We start from the raw sequence: 14,590 nt of genomic DNA, 5'->3' as shown, positions 1-14,590 counted from the left end.
TGAACTTTGTATATTGTATCTACAGAGTAAAGTCTTGTTTTTATAATTAATATAATTTAAATATCTGGTCAACACTTCAAGATATTTCTTCTGTCCATTTCTTCTGTTCTTTATGATTAAAATTAGGAATTATGGTCTGCAACAACAAATAAGTAAATAAATTCAAGACGGAACAACTTTCTTTTGATCTACTGTAAGCATTAACCACACCAGTGCAGTAAAGTGGACAGTTTCACACAAAAACAGTAGCCATTTGTAGTTTTTTATTATAGCAGGGGTTTTAGATCTACATGTCTCTGTATGGAGATCATCCTCTATTCTACAACAACTGTGACAATTGGCATTTCATTGCTTCAAAGTTAGTGCCCCTAAAATCATTCCTATAACTTCAATATAAACTTTTCTACTCAATAGACAGTCTTTCCAAACATGTGCACAGTGTTGACTCTGATCTGAGACATTAAGGACTGTGTGTGTGTGTGTGTGTGTCTAACCAGGGTAAGGATAAGATAACAGGACAGCCTGTTTGGGCCCAAGCTCAAGCTTCTCTACTGACACCCTGCGATCCACGGCTAGATTCGCAGCATCTGTGGTCGCACGGACCCGAGCCTCGGCCGGCAGGTCACTATTAGTGAGCTTCATGGTGACTGAGTCATTTCCCCAGTTTAAGGCGACCAGGAAGCGTTCGCTCTGATCCCAAAGGCGGAGAAATGCTAATGAAGTGGCTGAACTGTACAGACTGACATATTCTCCGTGGAGAAGCGATCGCTCCTTTCCTCTCAGATCACTGAGCGCTTTAAAGAAGTCACGCACTGCGGTGCGCTCTTCCTGTACAGCCTGAGTCAGAGGAAGAAACAGAGCGTATGTGTTTTTAAAATATGCATTTACTACAGTGATATGAACAGAAATGTGAAAGTGCGATAATGTAAATGTACCTTTGCCGTTACATTGGCATCTTCTGCTTTACTTTCCAAGTTCCACATTGCTTGAATCTTCTCCTGTATGGGTTTAATTATGTCAACTTCATGAATAAAGTAAAAGTTAATATACATCTGGCTTGATTTTCATTGCATGCTCCACTCACCCCTGCCTTGAGTCCGATCTCGTCTCCAGCGCTGAACACAGGAGTGCCGGGCAGTGTGAACAGCAGTGTGTGAAAGAGCCTCGCTGGCGCAGCTGGAGATCCCAGAGACCGTCCTCTCAGACTCCAGCCCAGACTCGTCTGCAGGTGACCCGAGTACAGCTTCTGTATCGCCTGTGCCTGTCTCCCGCCGGACTCAGCCGGATCAGCCAGTTCGGTCAGGAGCAGGTCGACACCGGAGCGGTTCAGCAGGAGAGAGACTTCATCCACAAAGAGACCGGTGACTGATCCCATCAGAGCTCTGGGAGTGATCAGGAGAGATGGAGAGGTTTATGGGAAACTGTATTTTGACATTTATTTACTCTGGAAATTCTGGAAGTGTATTTTCTCTCATCTGTATTCACTAGCTGTGAGCAGCAGTGCCCCATTCTGTCCACCAGGTGTCTTTGTTTAACTAGTTATATTTTCCCAACAGAAATCTGGCCCCGTTTAGTTCTTCACTAGCCACAAGCACATACGTTTTTTTGGTCTCGTCAGTTTGGTTGAATATGCCTTGAATGGACGGCCAGGCTTCTGTGTTTGCGATGTCGTTCAGATGAGACAAGATGACGCCATCCACCCCCTTACTGAGCCAGTACACGCACGCGTCCTACAACGAAACCATAGAATGGATCAAAGAAATCTGTTTATATGGCATTGATTAATAGAGGACTGAATTACACTTTTTTAGTTTCCATTTACACTGCCGTTCAAAAGTTTGGGGTCAGGAATTTCTTCTGCACACCAAGGCTGCATTTATTTGAGCAAAAATACCGTAAAAACAGTAATATTGTATAATAATATTACAATTTTTACAAAACAGCTTTCTGTTTTTATAGATTTTCTTCATGTAATTGCAAAGTTGAAATTTCAGCAGCCCATTCAGTGTCATGTGATCCTTCAGAAACAATACTAAGGGTCCTGTTTACACTTGGTATTAAAGATGCATTTTGGTTGATTGGATCACAAGTAGACGAGGGAGACACATTCCCGTTTACACCTGGTGTTTTAATCCGTCTCTTTTGTCCACTTTCAACCACTCCTGTTCTGATTTCTTCGAGGGGAGGGTCTATGGGCGGGTAAATGTGTGGGCTTTTACAGATCTTTCAATCCAATGGACAAAATAAGCTCATGCAATTTACATGTGAACACGATCGGAGACGACGGAAAAACACACGGAGAGCATCAGCTTTAGTTTCTGCTCTGCATCCGCAAGATCAGCCGAACACTGTGAGTGTGTGTTAGAAATCAGGAATGGTGAGAGAACATTGTGCTTGGTGCGTTTTTCATCTTCAAACCAAACTTGGGTCTCCAGCCGACAAAGTTAAATCCCATCTGGCCAGCCCTTCCGATAATGTTACACGTTATGTCAGTAGACGGAGAGAAGACGGTCTTTTGTGGCTGTTTGAACACATTCGATCCCATGAGTGTTTACACTACAAAAGCAATCCGGGTGAATGTGTTTTCGACTACCTCTAGATTGAAGTGGTGGAAAGTGGACAAGCTCAAAGCGTTTTAGACCCCGTTCAGAACTGTATTTAGTGTCGTCTACTTGTCATCCAATTGATGAAAACGCTTGGTGTAAACAGGGCCTAATATGCTGATATGATTTCTTATTATCCTCGATGTTAAAAACGGTTGTGTTGCTTAATTATTGTTGTGGAAACCGTGACGCACTCTTTTTCAGGATTCTTTGAGGAATAGAGTTCAAAAGAACAGCAATAACTTGAATATGATCTTTACAGACACTGATAAAAAGTGACCCCAGACTTTTCAACGGTATTGTACTGCTGATATCACTGCTTATACCTGCTTAGTATCTTTATACATCTTGTTGCCTTTTCTCTCATCAAAAATCGACCCTCTTCTTATCAGCACTTACTTTGAGTCGCTCAGCAACAGTAGCAGGATTGTTGAACCAGGCCGAAAGTCCCTCATAATTGGGTGTTAGATCCAACGCTATGGAGATTCCTGAGAGGAAGAGAGGAAAACAAGGAGAGGAGGGGGAGAGTTAACAAACCAGAAAGCTGTTAAATGACCTTTCCTGAGTTTATCCTTCCTGACAAAACCAAAAGCCTAATGTTTGCATTGTATGATGCCTTTATTTTCTGGAAACCGCAGTGATGTTCCTGCTAAATCCACACAACGGTGTTTGATTTACTGTCAGTGTCGAGCCAGTCCTCCTAGTTGACACTAAAATGGTACAATATCTGTCTGTGAACTGCCAGGGGAACATACAGATTGTTTGTGAGGTATATTTCTATATATTTCCAATATAAAAAACTAGTTAAAATAATGATGCTAACCTTAAAAAAACTGTTATGCCACGTAGTCAGGGTACGAGGTCAGAGGTTAAACTGACAATTGTTTCAGACAGCTGTAAACAGAGCAGCAGGATCTTAAAGGATTAGTTCACTGTAAAAAAAACTTTTGCTGATAATTTACTCACCCCGATGTCATCCAAGATGTCCATGTCTTTCTTTCTTCAGTCGAAAAGAAATTAAGGTTTTTGATGAAAACATTTCTCCATATAATGGACGTCAATGGGCCCCAAACGGTTCAAGGTCCAAATGACAGTGTCAGTGCCGCTTCAAAAGGCTTTAAACGACACCAGACGATGAATAAGGGTCTTATCTAGCGAAACGTTCAGTCATTTCAAAAATAAATAAAAAAGTTTAAGTTTTATAAGCACAAACGCTCGCCTTGCTCTGTTCTGTGATGCGCGTTCGCGATGTCACGTAATACGCAATTACGTTGAAAAGGTCACGCTTCTATGAAAAGTAAAAAATGTCTGTCCTGATGAAAATTTTCTTTTAGGCTTTTTAATATTACAACACCCAGGATACGCACACGCAATGGACATTTTAAACGATAAACTGACACAAAGACATTTGAATATGTGTATATGGTCCTCCTTCCGCACATTTATAAACACCTTATATACTGTCTATTGTAAACACTGACTCGGTACGTCAAGCGTGACCTTTTCAACGTAATTACGTATTACGTGACGTCACGAACGCGCATCCCAGAACAGAGCAAGGCGAGCATTTGTGCTTATAAAACTTAAACTTTTTTATTTATTTTTGAAATGACCGAACGTTTTGCTAGATAAGACCCTTATTCATCGTCTGGTATCGTTTAAAGCCTTTTGAAGCTGCACTGAAACTGTCATTTGGACCTTTGGCCCATTGACGTCCATTATATGGAGAAATGTTTTCATCAAAAACCTTAATTTCTTTTCGACTGAAGAAAGAAAGACATGGACGTCTTGGATGACATGGGGGTGAGTAAATTATCAGCAAAAGTTTTTTTAAAAGTGAACTAATCCTTTAATGATAAGGTCTATTCCAGAGACTTATTTTGTGATTTCGAAAAAGATCAATATGTGACGAAAACCATCATAGTAATAAACAAGTGAGGTCACCTTTTCTATGTGCTCGTTCCAAAAGAGAAGTCAGGTCGCTTTCAGAGCCAAAATCAGGGTTAACGGTAGTCAGTTCCAGTGTGTTTAAATTGTCTGCTTGCACGGTGTGTATCGGCCCCAGAACAAGCCCCTTCACCTTCATCTGGCTCAGATAGTCCAGCTTCTCCTCCACTCCTGCAGACAGAATGACAGTTAGAAGGGTTAAAAAGAAGAAGAGGAAGTGCATGAGAGATCGTCATCATCATCATCAGATAAGCTGCTTCCTTTAACTCCAGCCACAGACTTCAGAACGGTCTTTTAATTATTAATCTGCTTTGATTGATTAACCACAGTACTGTGCACAGCTGAAGATATCAGGGTTTAAGGTCACTGTACTTGATTATCTTAATTTAGTCTACGGTGTGTGTGTGCGTGTGTGTGTGTGTGTGTATACTTGCGTAATATCACAATTACAAACTCAGCCAAAGTTGTTTTTGACAGCACATGCCTCCTCACATGAGGGAGTCACAAGACAGTCAGCATAATTTTTTCTTCCCCAGTTTTACAGACGAGGCTTAAATCTAGTCCCAAACTAACGTGCATGTTTGAGCTGTTTTAACTGAAAGCGACTTGCACTGACAAATCTTAAAAAATGTCTCAAGATGCACATCAGTAATGTTTTTTTTTCTTTTTCTAAGGCATGTTTATAAAAGCTACTTAAATGCCCTTATTTAACTAAGGCCTAATCCTGGATTAATCTAAACCCTGTCTGTGAAACCGGGCTTTAGTGTTTCCTCCTAGCAAAAAGCTAAAATATTGTTGTCTGATTTGTTTATTAAAAAATTATTGATCATTATTATTATACATCATTATTAAAGTATTATTTATCAAGAGCGTATGAAGTTGAGAGATGATGGCGAGACGTGTTCCCATTTTTTCAATGATTAACACAAACAGTAAGCAATTTGCAAATGACTCGGGCATCAAATGGAGACATTCTCACCTTTCAGTCCATTGTCAGAGAAAGCGCTCACGTCAGATATCTTGTACAGAAGACCTTCGTTCCACCAGTTCATCTCAGGAATGGGTTTACAGCGTGGAGCCTGTACTATGATCACTATTGCTCCAGCTAACATGCCGACCCAGCCGAGCCAGAACAGAACCAGCAAAGCCCAGCGAGTCCGAACCCACCTGCAGAAAACATGCAAATGTGTATCAGATAGATAGATAGATAGATAGATAGATAGATAGATAGATAGATAGATAGATGTATATCGTACCCAGTTGTACCGGCGACTTTCATTAACTCCTCTTTGGAGAGGCCTGTAAATTTGACTTCTGTGTCCTCAGGCACTTTGACCTTTACGGAGCCATTTTTTTCCGTGCCTGTCGGAGATTCTCCGGTCATCGGCAGTTTTTCCTGATCCATCTCGTTCAGTTCCACGTCCTTCATGTCGTCTTCTTTATTCATGTTTGACGGTGAGTTCAGAGCTGTCTGTTGAACCCTCTGCGGAACTACTTATGAAATCACAGCTAGAAAAAAATAAATGACATTATTATTTTACATATATTTAAGACTAAAATCAATATCCAAAATTAGTTTTCAAAATCTGACCCTTTGACCTTGTTTAGGGTTTCATCATTTATAATAGACTTATTAGGGTAAATTATTTTTCAATATCATCAATACTTTCTGGATATGTAGGCCTACAGCTTTTTCTCCGTCTTCTATAAAACTTACTAACATCAACCTAAGACACAGGCAAAAAGGCTTTTGTACTGCCTGTCAGTTATGAACAATAGTGCCAGGCAGCTACACAGAAAATATAGGCCCTGCCCTAATGACTGTCATTTATGCATAACACACAGATTTCTTTGGTCTTTGAGTTATTGCTTTTACAAAATGTGCATTAAAAAATATCAATAACTTAAGAAAACACATTTGGATGAACAATTATATATTTTTTAATGGAATTTATGTTATTTCCTAGTCTAAAATGAACTCACAACGGAGCCTTGACAGCATGTGACCTCCTAACCTGTGCTAATTTCTCCTTCACTTCCTTGTTGCCAAAAGTGTCAAGCACATCACATGGCTAAAAGATTTTAATTTTAGTGGCTGAAGGGGAGGTCATATGTTAATACTAACATGTACATTTTTTTTATTGTTTAATATTAGTTTTCTAAATGCAATTTTCTCTGTGTAATTTATAAGTGACGGATAGGTTAACGGAAAATTATGATTAGCTAATAATACTGTACATCTAAAAGACTAACTCAAAACAAACAAACACATTTATGTCTTATTAAAATCAACCACAAAAAAAGAAAGATTTGAAACGCGTTTCAAATTTGTGTGCAGAATAGCCTACCATATAGGCTACTTTATGTTTTTGCATTATTATGTTTTTATAAAAGTAGGCTATTAAATAATGCAAACACAGAATAATCCTAATGAATGAATGAATGAACGAGACATAGGCCTACCTGCAAAAAGAAGAAAATTCCGTTTCAAGCAGGACTCGCGCCGTTAAACTCCACAGAGACCAGATCTGATGGTCAGTCCGGTTTATATATGCCGACTCCACTCGCGCCCGCCCATTCGCGATCTAAGGAGGAACTCCAACGTAACTTGGAAACAGATAAGACTATAATAGTCTTCTGCGATTACATCAAAACTACACGCTTTTTTAATGTACTTTACTGAATTTGCATACTGCTCGAGAAGTTACACTACAATCACGAGTGTAATACAATCATAGATATAAAGGGCGTCCACCTTAAATATTCCCCTCCTGACCGAGCGCATCATTGAGCCTGAGTTCACGTGAGTGGACTGGAATTCATCCTGAAAAAACATCCCCATGAGAACCAATACAACTCTCTCTGATGAAAGAGAAAATAGTTGAGTAAAAACGCAAAAAAGAAAAATTCATAGTAGGCTAATAAAAAAGTGCTTACTCATAACATTCAGGCAGTCTTTAGACTACCCTGAACAGCAATAGCAATAAAGTGCAATGCTTAAACTGAATTTATTGCACAATCATGTCATAAAACATTGAGCTTTCTGTAACAAACATCCTGCACACAAAGGCTGAATAATTTGATCAAGATAAGAGACAGATCTATCAAAGTAAGTTTTTCCCTAAAACACACACATTAGAAACAAGATTGCTCATCCTGATTGCATGAGTAAAATTTTATATTTTATTTTATTGCTATAAAGGTTACAAAACTTTTGTTCTGTAAATGTTAAAAAGACACAAGCAGTCACCAAATGCGTTGATGGGTTGTTTCATGTGTATAGGCTAAAAAACAGAGGTATCATTTTTTGTTTGTTTTTTCTTTTCTTTTCTTTTCCAGAGGTTGGTTGAAAGAATACATGCAACTTTCCAATGGAAGGAGGGAACAACAAAAGTGGGTGATTTATAATGCCACATGGCATACTTTCCAAACTTGTTGTCGGCTCGACCAACATTGTGCAATGTGCAGTCAGTTTCTTTATCTCATGACTGTAGTTGTCACGATTCCTTTCAACCGCAATCTCATCACAATGAACATTGCACTTCCAACTCTATACTGTGCTTCCCACATTAGTCCTCGGTTTTTATTTATTAACATTTTTGTGGTTGTTCGGCAAATAAATACTCGAAAACATTCTCTCTCCTGCCAATGTTCACATTCCCTCTCAGCCTACCAAGAGAACAATGTGTGAGTGTTTTTCCCATGTGACAGAACAGTATGTTGGCCCCTTCTGCCTCACAGTGAGGAGAATTTCAAACAGTCCCGGGGCAGCGGGGTCACAGGGATTACCAATAATTCTCCCGGTACTGGGAGACTGTCTTTTTAAAAACTGCTTTAAAGCATCCTGTAGTCTTCTAATCTAATCAGCTTGAAATTGTCCATAAATTCCTATAGATTATTGCTTGTTTTATGCTTGCAAAGTTCATAATTACACTGTTCAGAAGTTTGAGGTCAGTTATATTTTTTATGTTTTTTGAAAGAAGTCTCTTATGCTCAACAAAATGGCATGCATGTGATCAAAAATACAGTAAAAACAGTAATATTGTGAAATATCATTACAATTTAAACTAACATTTTTCTATTTTAATATATATTACATTCGCATTTATTCCTGTGATGCAAAGATTAATTTTCAGGATCATTACTCCAGTCATCTCGGTTGAAATTGCGGGGCCACGAAGCGACATGATCCCATTCATTTTCAATGGAGGACTGGCGACTTCCGTTAGAAGTCGACAGAATGTTAAGCAACGCGAGTCAGGTGACAAAAATGTAACTTTATGCAAATGAGCAGCGACGGGGGCCCCTAGAATAGTCCCCACCTTTCTCCTCGCTAGTGATGGCCCTGTCCGCACAAAACAAAAACAGCAGAAGGAGTGAATGAAATTGCAAATTCACTCTCTGACAGTAGGTGGCGCTTATTGGACAGTAATTGGCTGTAGGCTACACAAAGCAGCACTGTGCTTATAAACAGGTATTGGGAGGTAGAGGAAAATAAAATGCCATCAAAACTTTTCTGAAGACAGTCAGTTTCCTTCAGAGATACCGTACATTCATATAAACCCCCACCACCAATTCAATATGTATATTTGTTCTTCCAATATTTTGAGCATCACGCACAATTTGAGCATCACGAAAGAAAAAATAAATAAACGCAAAAGTAAAAACCGTTCGGTTCCGATTTATGTCCAGTTTGTCGGAGCATCTCCAGAAAATATAATTGTTTTTACAGTTTAAATCAGTTGAGTTGATTAATATTTTTATGGAAAGCATGATACATTATTTTTTACAGGATTCTTTGATGAATAGAAAGTCTAAAAAGTCTATTTATTTGAAACAGAAATTCTTTATAACATTATAAATTATTTTACTGTCACTTTTAAATTTAATGTGTCCTTGCTGATTAAAATAAATAATAAAAAACCCAAACCTTTTGAGCATAGCATGCGAATTAGGTCAACCAACAGACATCCATCTAAGGCGACCATAATTGCATAATTTTATACTTTTATATTTTTGTGTCAAAAAGTATAAAATGTTGTTAAACCATTAATTCTGTCTGTACGCAAAACATACATTCTCTAAATAAACAATGGATAAAAGGTTTAGACAATCTTCTAAAAAATACATGTCTACAATACAAAGTTCTATCTTGAAACTCTAGATGGCGCAAGCTGATAGGTCCTTAAAGCAGGTCTATGCAGTTTCGGGAATTTCTTCGCTGTATTCTGGCTTTTTGCTCGCAGGTTTCTCTATAGAGCTCCCCCTACAGCTTCGGGATAGATATTTGACAACACTGTCGAAAAACTCATTGTCGACTCTCAGATACCAGAGCTAGTAGATCAACGACATCAAAGCAGACGGGAACTTTTTTACAACGTCATCTTCATTCGGGTTTGAACAGCGCGAGGGAGCGCAATAATGGCCCGCCGGCCCAAAGTTGCAAGGGTGTTTTTTCCGCTCACTGGCGATAGGGGGGTCCGAGACGACCACCATTCAACCCGAAAAAAAGTCATAACCATTCCAATGACTCCGAAGCTGTTCAGATAAGGTAAAAAAAACTGCATAGTTCCCCTTTAACTCAATCTACTTGCAATCACATCATTATATATAGATCACAGCTGATTGGTTCCCGCTGTATCAGTAGCCAATGAGCTCGCAGCTCAACCTTCAAATACTTGGTCAGCTTTTGCAGTAGCGGCGCTCTTTCAGAAACCCTCCACCTTCCCCAGCTCCACCTGTGTAGATCTGCTACGGGTGATTCATGTACTCAATATTGAGCAGCATGTCTTGCTTGCTCACAACAGCAGCGTGTCGTGGTTGTATGTGTGTATTGGCAAGTCCCGTACTTGCTCTGCAGAAGCAGCGTAACAGATATATTCCACTAAAACCAAACAAATACGCCATGTACGTACATCACCATGACAAACACTGTCATGACAGAAATAATGTTGTTTCAAAAAACAACATTTTCAAAAAAAATTGTATTCAATGAAATTTATTTAAATATCATTGACCATTATTATGTATGTACTACATTTGAATGGCTTGTGTAATTCCAGGGAGTGCAGTGCTCTCTAGTGGGGACTGCCTGGGATGGTAGTAGCACAGACCAGGGTTAGCTAATGAACAAACTGTTCAAGAATAGACAGTGAATTCACATTCACATTTTAATTATTCACAGTTCCTAAATTCAGATCAAAGAAGAAATATTTTACAAATCTAAAAAGTCCACATAAATCAATTTTAGGACAGTGCGCTCAGTTCTTTTGCAGGTGAGCCGGGGTGAATGCCAAAGGCAAGAGCTCTCTGAGACTGGTCTTCTTATAGGTCCCGTCTGGCTTAGTGAGGTAAACGTCCCATTCAGTGCCAAACTAACACAACACAGCGTTGGAGAGAAGTACAAAGAAAATGTAAAAGAGAAGGGCAGTGATGTTGAAAAGTAATGGCTGATCAAATATGAGCCATACCTCCATTAATACCTGTCGACATGCACCACACGGTCCTACAAAACTATCTTTGATATCACTGTTGGTCAGATGGAAAGAAGGAAAATATAAATTCTCAGTGATTCAAATGGCAATATTTCAGTATTTTGAATATATGACATAGGCCTACCATGTGACAGCTATGGCTGTAAATCTTCGGTATCCTTCAGCGACCGCTCTCTGTATCGCAGTTCTCTCCGCACACACAGTCAGGCCATAGGAGGCATTCTCAACATTACAGCCTAAAACAAATGAAGGAGGTCAAGATCACTTGAACAGCATAAGATGATAAAGAAAAGAGCTGAATATATGGCAGATAAAATGTGGTTGAATCGTGTTGCTTCAAAACAAACACAAACAAGTGCATCGTTACCTGTGATAATGGCGCCCCCTGTCGTCAAAATGGCAGCGCCGACTGGAAACCCACTGTACGGACAGTAAGCCATTTCCTGTGCTTGTAAACATTTAGCCACTAGTTCCGCAACTTGACCCATAACAAAACAACCAAGGGGGAACAACAAAACGGGACAAAACAAAAGCGCATCAAAACACCGCGGCAATGACACCGCTGTTTTATTTACATAAATATAATGCACCTTAGCACAAACTATGAGTTATATGCATTAAGTATGAGGGATGCATATTGCAAAACAGGTTACTCGGGTTACTTACACATGCCATGTCAACTCGGTAACGTGCATTAAATGCAAAGCTGCGTTAAATGTGGCTATTTTACATGTACTATTGCATTAAATGTTTACCTACCAGCCATAACTAACCGTCTCGTTGCGCTGGACTAGATAGTATAATGCTTTTGACAGCGTGTTTTTTATTAATTAAATAAAGCAGTTTGTTGACTTCAGCTCCCAGGAATAATGATAACGGGTGCTGTGACAGGACAACTGATGTTGATGCAGGTTTTGTGGGAGGGGTAAACAACCCTAACAACCTATCAAAGACCTCCTTGCTAACAATCCTCCCATGAATTATTCAATCAGGTAACACTTTATTTCGATGGTCCACTTTATAAGTTCTAGCTGTATTTATTTTGATGCTCCCCCAACAGATATTCTACTGACTAAGTAACTTTGCAACTACATGTCTATTCTACTAACATCTAATATCCTAACAGTCTAGAGTATTAGTTGTCATGTAGTTGGAAAGTTACTAGTAGAATGTCTAAAGTGGACCATCGAAATAAAGTGTAACCTTCAATCATATTATTGGGGGGTTAAATAAATATAATTGATGACTTTTATTTGTTTTTTTAATTGATGTATTTTGATAGTTACATTTTAAGTTATAGTTTAAACATTAATGTAAAAATTATATAAAGAAGGTAAAATGTCAAAAAAAGAGAGAAGATGCTTGATTGCTTAAAGGGATAGTTCACCCAAAAATGAAAATTATGTCTTTAAAGCTACACTGTGTAGGAATTACTCCCATCTAGCGGTGAAATTGTATATGACGTATTATGATTATCTGCCGGCAGTGTAAAAACGCGAAAGGCGAAGCTTGAATTTCCAGATATGTCCCTCTTTGGCTAATGTATTTTCAAGATGGAGGCGCAACATGGCTTCCGCCATTCGAGCAGCTCACCCGTATGTATTATAAATGTCATTTTGAAAGAACAAAGTGTTTTTTGCTAAGAATCAACTTAAAAATGAAAAATTACAGTGTAGCTTTAATTACTCACCCTCATGTCGTTCCAAAACGATCGTTTTATATGATGAACAGATTGAATTAAAGGCTTTTATTCACACATAAACATTCATCAACTCACACATCAGTTGTGGTAAACGTAAGCTCAAGCATGTTGGCTTGACGTGTGAGAAGCAATGAGGTTCACTCTCGTGTTACGCATCACGTTTGAGCTTCAGCAAGAGGTTTGTTCTCGCGCGTCAAGCAGGTTCGGTTGAGCTTGTTTATGTTCGCTGATAAATATGTGAATAAAAGCCTAAATTAAATATCTTCATAGATTTATCATATGAAGCAATCGTGTCTCTTCAGAAAATTTGTACTAAACCGCTCAACTCATATGGATTAGTTTTACAATCTCTTTATGAACTTTTTGAAGTGTCAGTTGCGTAGCTATCAATGGAGGGACAGAAATCTCTAAGAATTCATTAAGAATATCTTTATTTGTCTTCTGAAGATGAACAAAAGTCTTGCAGGTTTGGGACAACATGAGAGTGAGTAAATGATGACTGAATTTTCATTTTTGGGAGAAATATTCCTTTAATCTGCAACTCTCAAGCAATGTTTAATTATTAAATAAAAACACCCAGATCTTTATTGATGAAACAACCACTATAAGAAAATCTCGTGTTACAAATTATTAAGATATATTAATAATAAAGCACATTTTCAGAGAATTATAAAGGCCAATTTCAACATGCAGTTCTATCATCAGTGCAGACAACAACAGTACAGTTGTACAAAATGGTGTACAAACAAAAGGCAAACAGTATGGACACACAGAGAAAGCATATGTTGTTGAACCAAAATGCAAACAGATACAGGGTTCTATGACAGTGGTTTCCAGTCCTGCTGGAGTCATTATTGGGAGGATATATGGAGTAAATCCAGTAGGTACCTGAAAAAAACAACATGCGACCATCATTTAGTTGCACTGTTATTTATATATAAAATATTTACTGGACTGTCAATAACAATCTCTATCCTCACCAGCAATAAACCAGCACACCATGAATACACAGAGCATCAAGCTGAAGACAGCGCAGAAGCGAGCCAGCGGACAGTCGTTCAAAGTGTTCCTCAGGTACATGAGCAACAGTGAAAACACACCAGTCGCCCCGATCACAGTCATATAGATGGGGAGCTTTGGTTGAACAGGGCACTCGTGAAAATGGATTGTTCCTAGAAACATTGATCCAAACAGCCAAATGACAGTGTAATATCAGACTTACTGTACAGTGGTGCAATACAATTCTTCATTACAATCAAGCATTTATTGCATTTCACATTGTGATTTTACAATGGATTGTTGAGGAGGTTAAACTAATCGTCTTATCAATATTTATTATGTTGTAAATGAAAACTGCTCTTTACCTAATCCAGTAGCTGTTATTAAAATCATCCACGCAATCATGTTAATAATCACTGGGGGAAAAAAACAAGAAAAAAGAATACTGTGACTTTATTGTAGCTTATTAGTTATTTGGAAAAAAAACAGCGTTCTTGATATTCTTACCAATGAAAGATTTTCTGGCAGCTCTCTCGGTAGTCTCCATCTTTAACAGTCCATCAAAATGTGAACTATCTCTTGTTAATTTGCCTCAGGCTGTCAAATACGAGGAGGACCCCCAGAGTTAGCTTCATCGTGAAGACGTGAATAGGACTGAACTCAGAAATGCTCGGAGTCGACCAGTGTGTTTTCACAGTTCTGTGGTCTCCAGACTTGCAAAGTATTTTTGAAACACTTCCTCTGGTGAAATGTTGAGAAACTGTTTTAGCCAACCCAAACTGAAACATAAAAACCACCTATTTGTGTGTGTGTGTGTGTGTGTGTGTGTGTGTGTTGACAAAATC

The 14,590-nt window shown here is 38.7% G+C and overlaps 2 protein-coding genes and 1 long non-coding RNA gene across 3 annotated transcripts; all 3 read right to left on the bottom strand.

Moving 5' to 3' along the window:
• Positions 1–249: 249 nt before the first annotated feature.
• LOC306984289 (amino acid transporter heavy chain SLC3A2-like) lies at positions 250–7,331 on the bottom strand. The gene is made up of 9 exons (XM_079585509.1): positions 7,014–7,331; positions 5,807–6,059; positions 5,530–5,717; positions 4,548–4,721; positions 3,003–3,091; positions 1,600–1,730; positions 1,085–1,382; positions 936–998; positions 250–837 (listed from the first exon to the last, which is right to left on the bottom strand). Exons 2-9 carry the CDS (start codon positions 5,995–5,997, stop codon positions 490–492), a joined length of 1,482 nt encoding a protein of 493 aa, XP_079441635.1. The 5' UTR covers positions 5,998–6,059; positions 7,014–7,331; the 3' UTR covers positions 250–489.
• Positions 7,332–7,540: 209 nt separating this feature from the next.
• LOC306984305 (cytidine deaminase) lies at positions 7,541–11,945 on the bottom strand. Its single transcript, XM_079585530.1, has 5 exons — positions 11,804–11,945; positions 11,412–11,522; positions 11,169–11,280; positions 11,021–11,078; positions 7,541–10,924 (listed from the first exon to the last, which is right to left on the bottom strand). Exons 1-5 carry the CDS (start codon positions 11,808–11,810, stop codon positions 10,811–10,813), a joined length of 402 nt encoding a protein of 133 aa, XP_079441656.1. The 5' UTR covers positions 11,811–11,945; the 3' UTR covers positions 7,541–10,810.
• A 362-nt stretch (positions 11,946–12,307) lies between these two features.
• Positions 12,308–14,436, bottom strand: LOC306994564. Its single transcript, XR_013796701.1, has 4 exons — positions 14,253–14,436; positions 14,111–14,161; positions 13,727–13,918; positions 12,308–13,634 (listed from the first exon to the last, which is right to left on the bottom strand). It is a non-coding gene; the product is annotated as an uncharacterized lncRNA (long non-coding RNA).
• Between the last annotated feature and the right edge of the window lie 154 nt (positions 14,437–14,590).

The sequence above is a fragment of the Phoxinus phoxinus genome (assembly GCF_949152265.1).
Source record: "Phoxinus phoxinus genome assembly, chromosome: 2".
NCBI lineage: Eukaryota > Metazoa > Chordata > Actinopteri > Cypriniformes > Leuciscidae > Phoxinus > Phoxinus phoxinus.
This window is presented reverse-complemented; position numbering and strand designations above follow the sequence as displayed.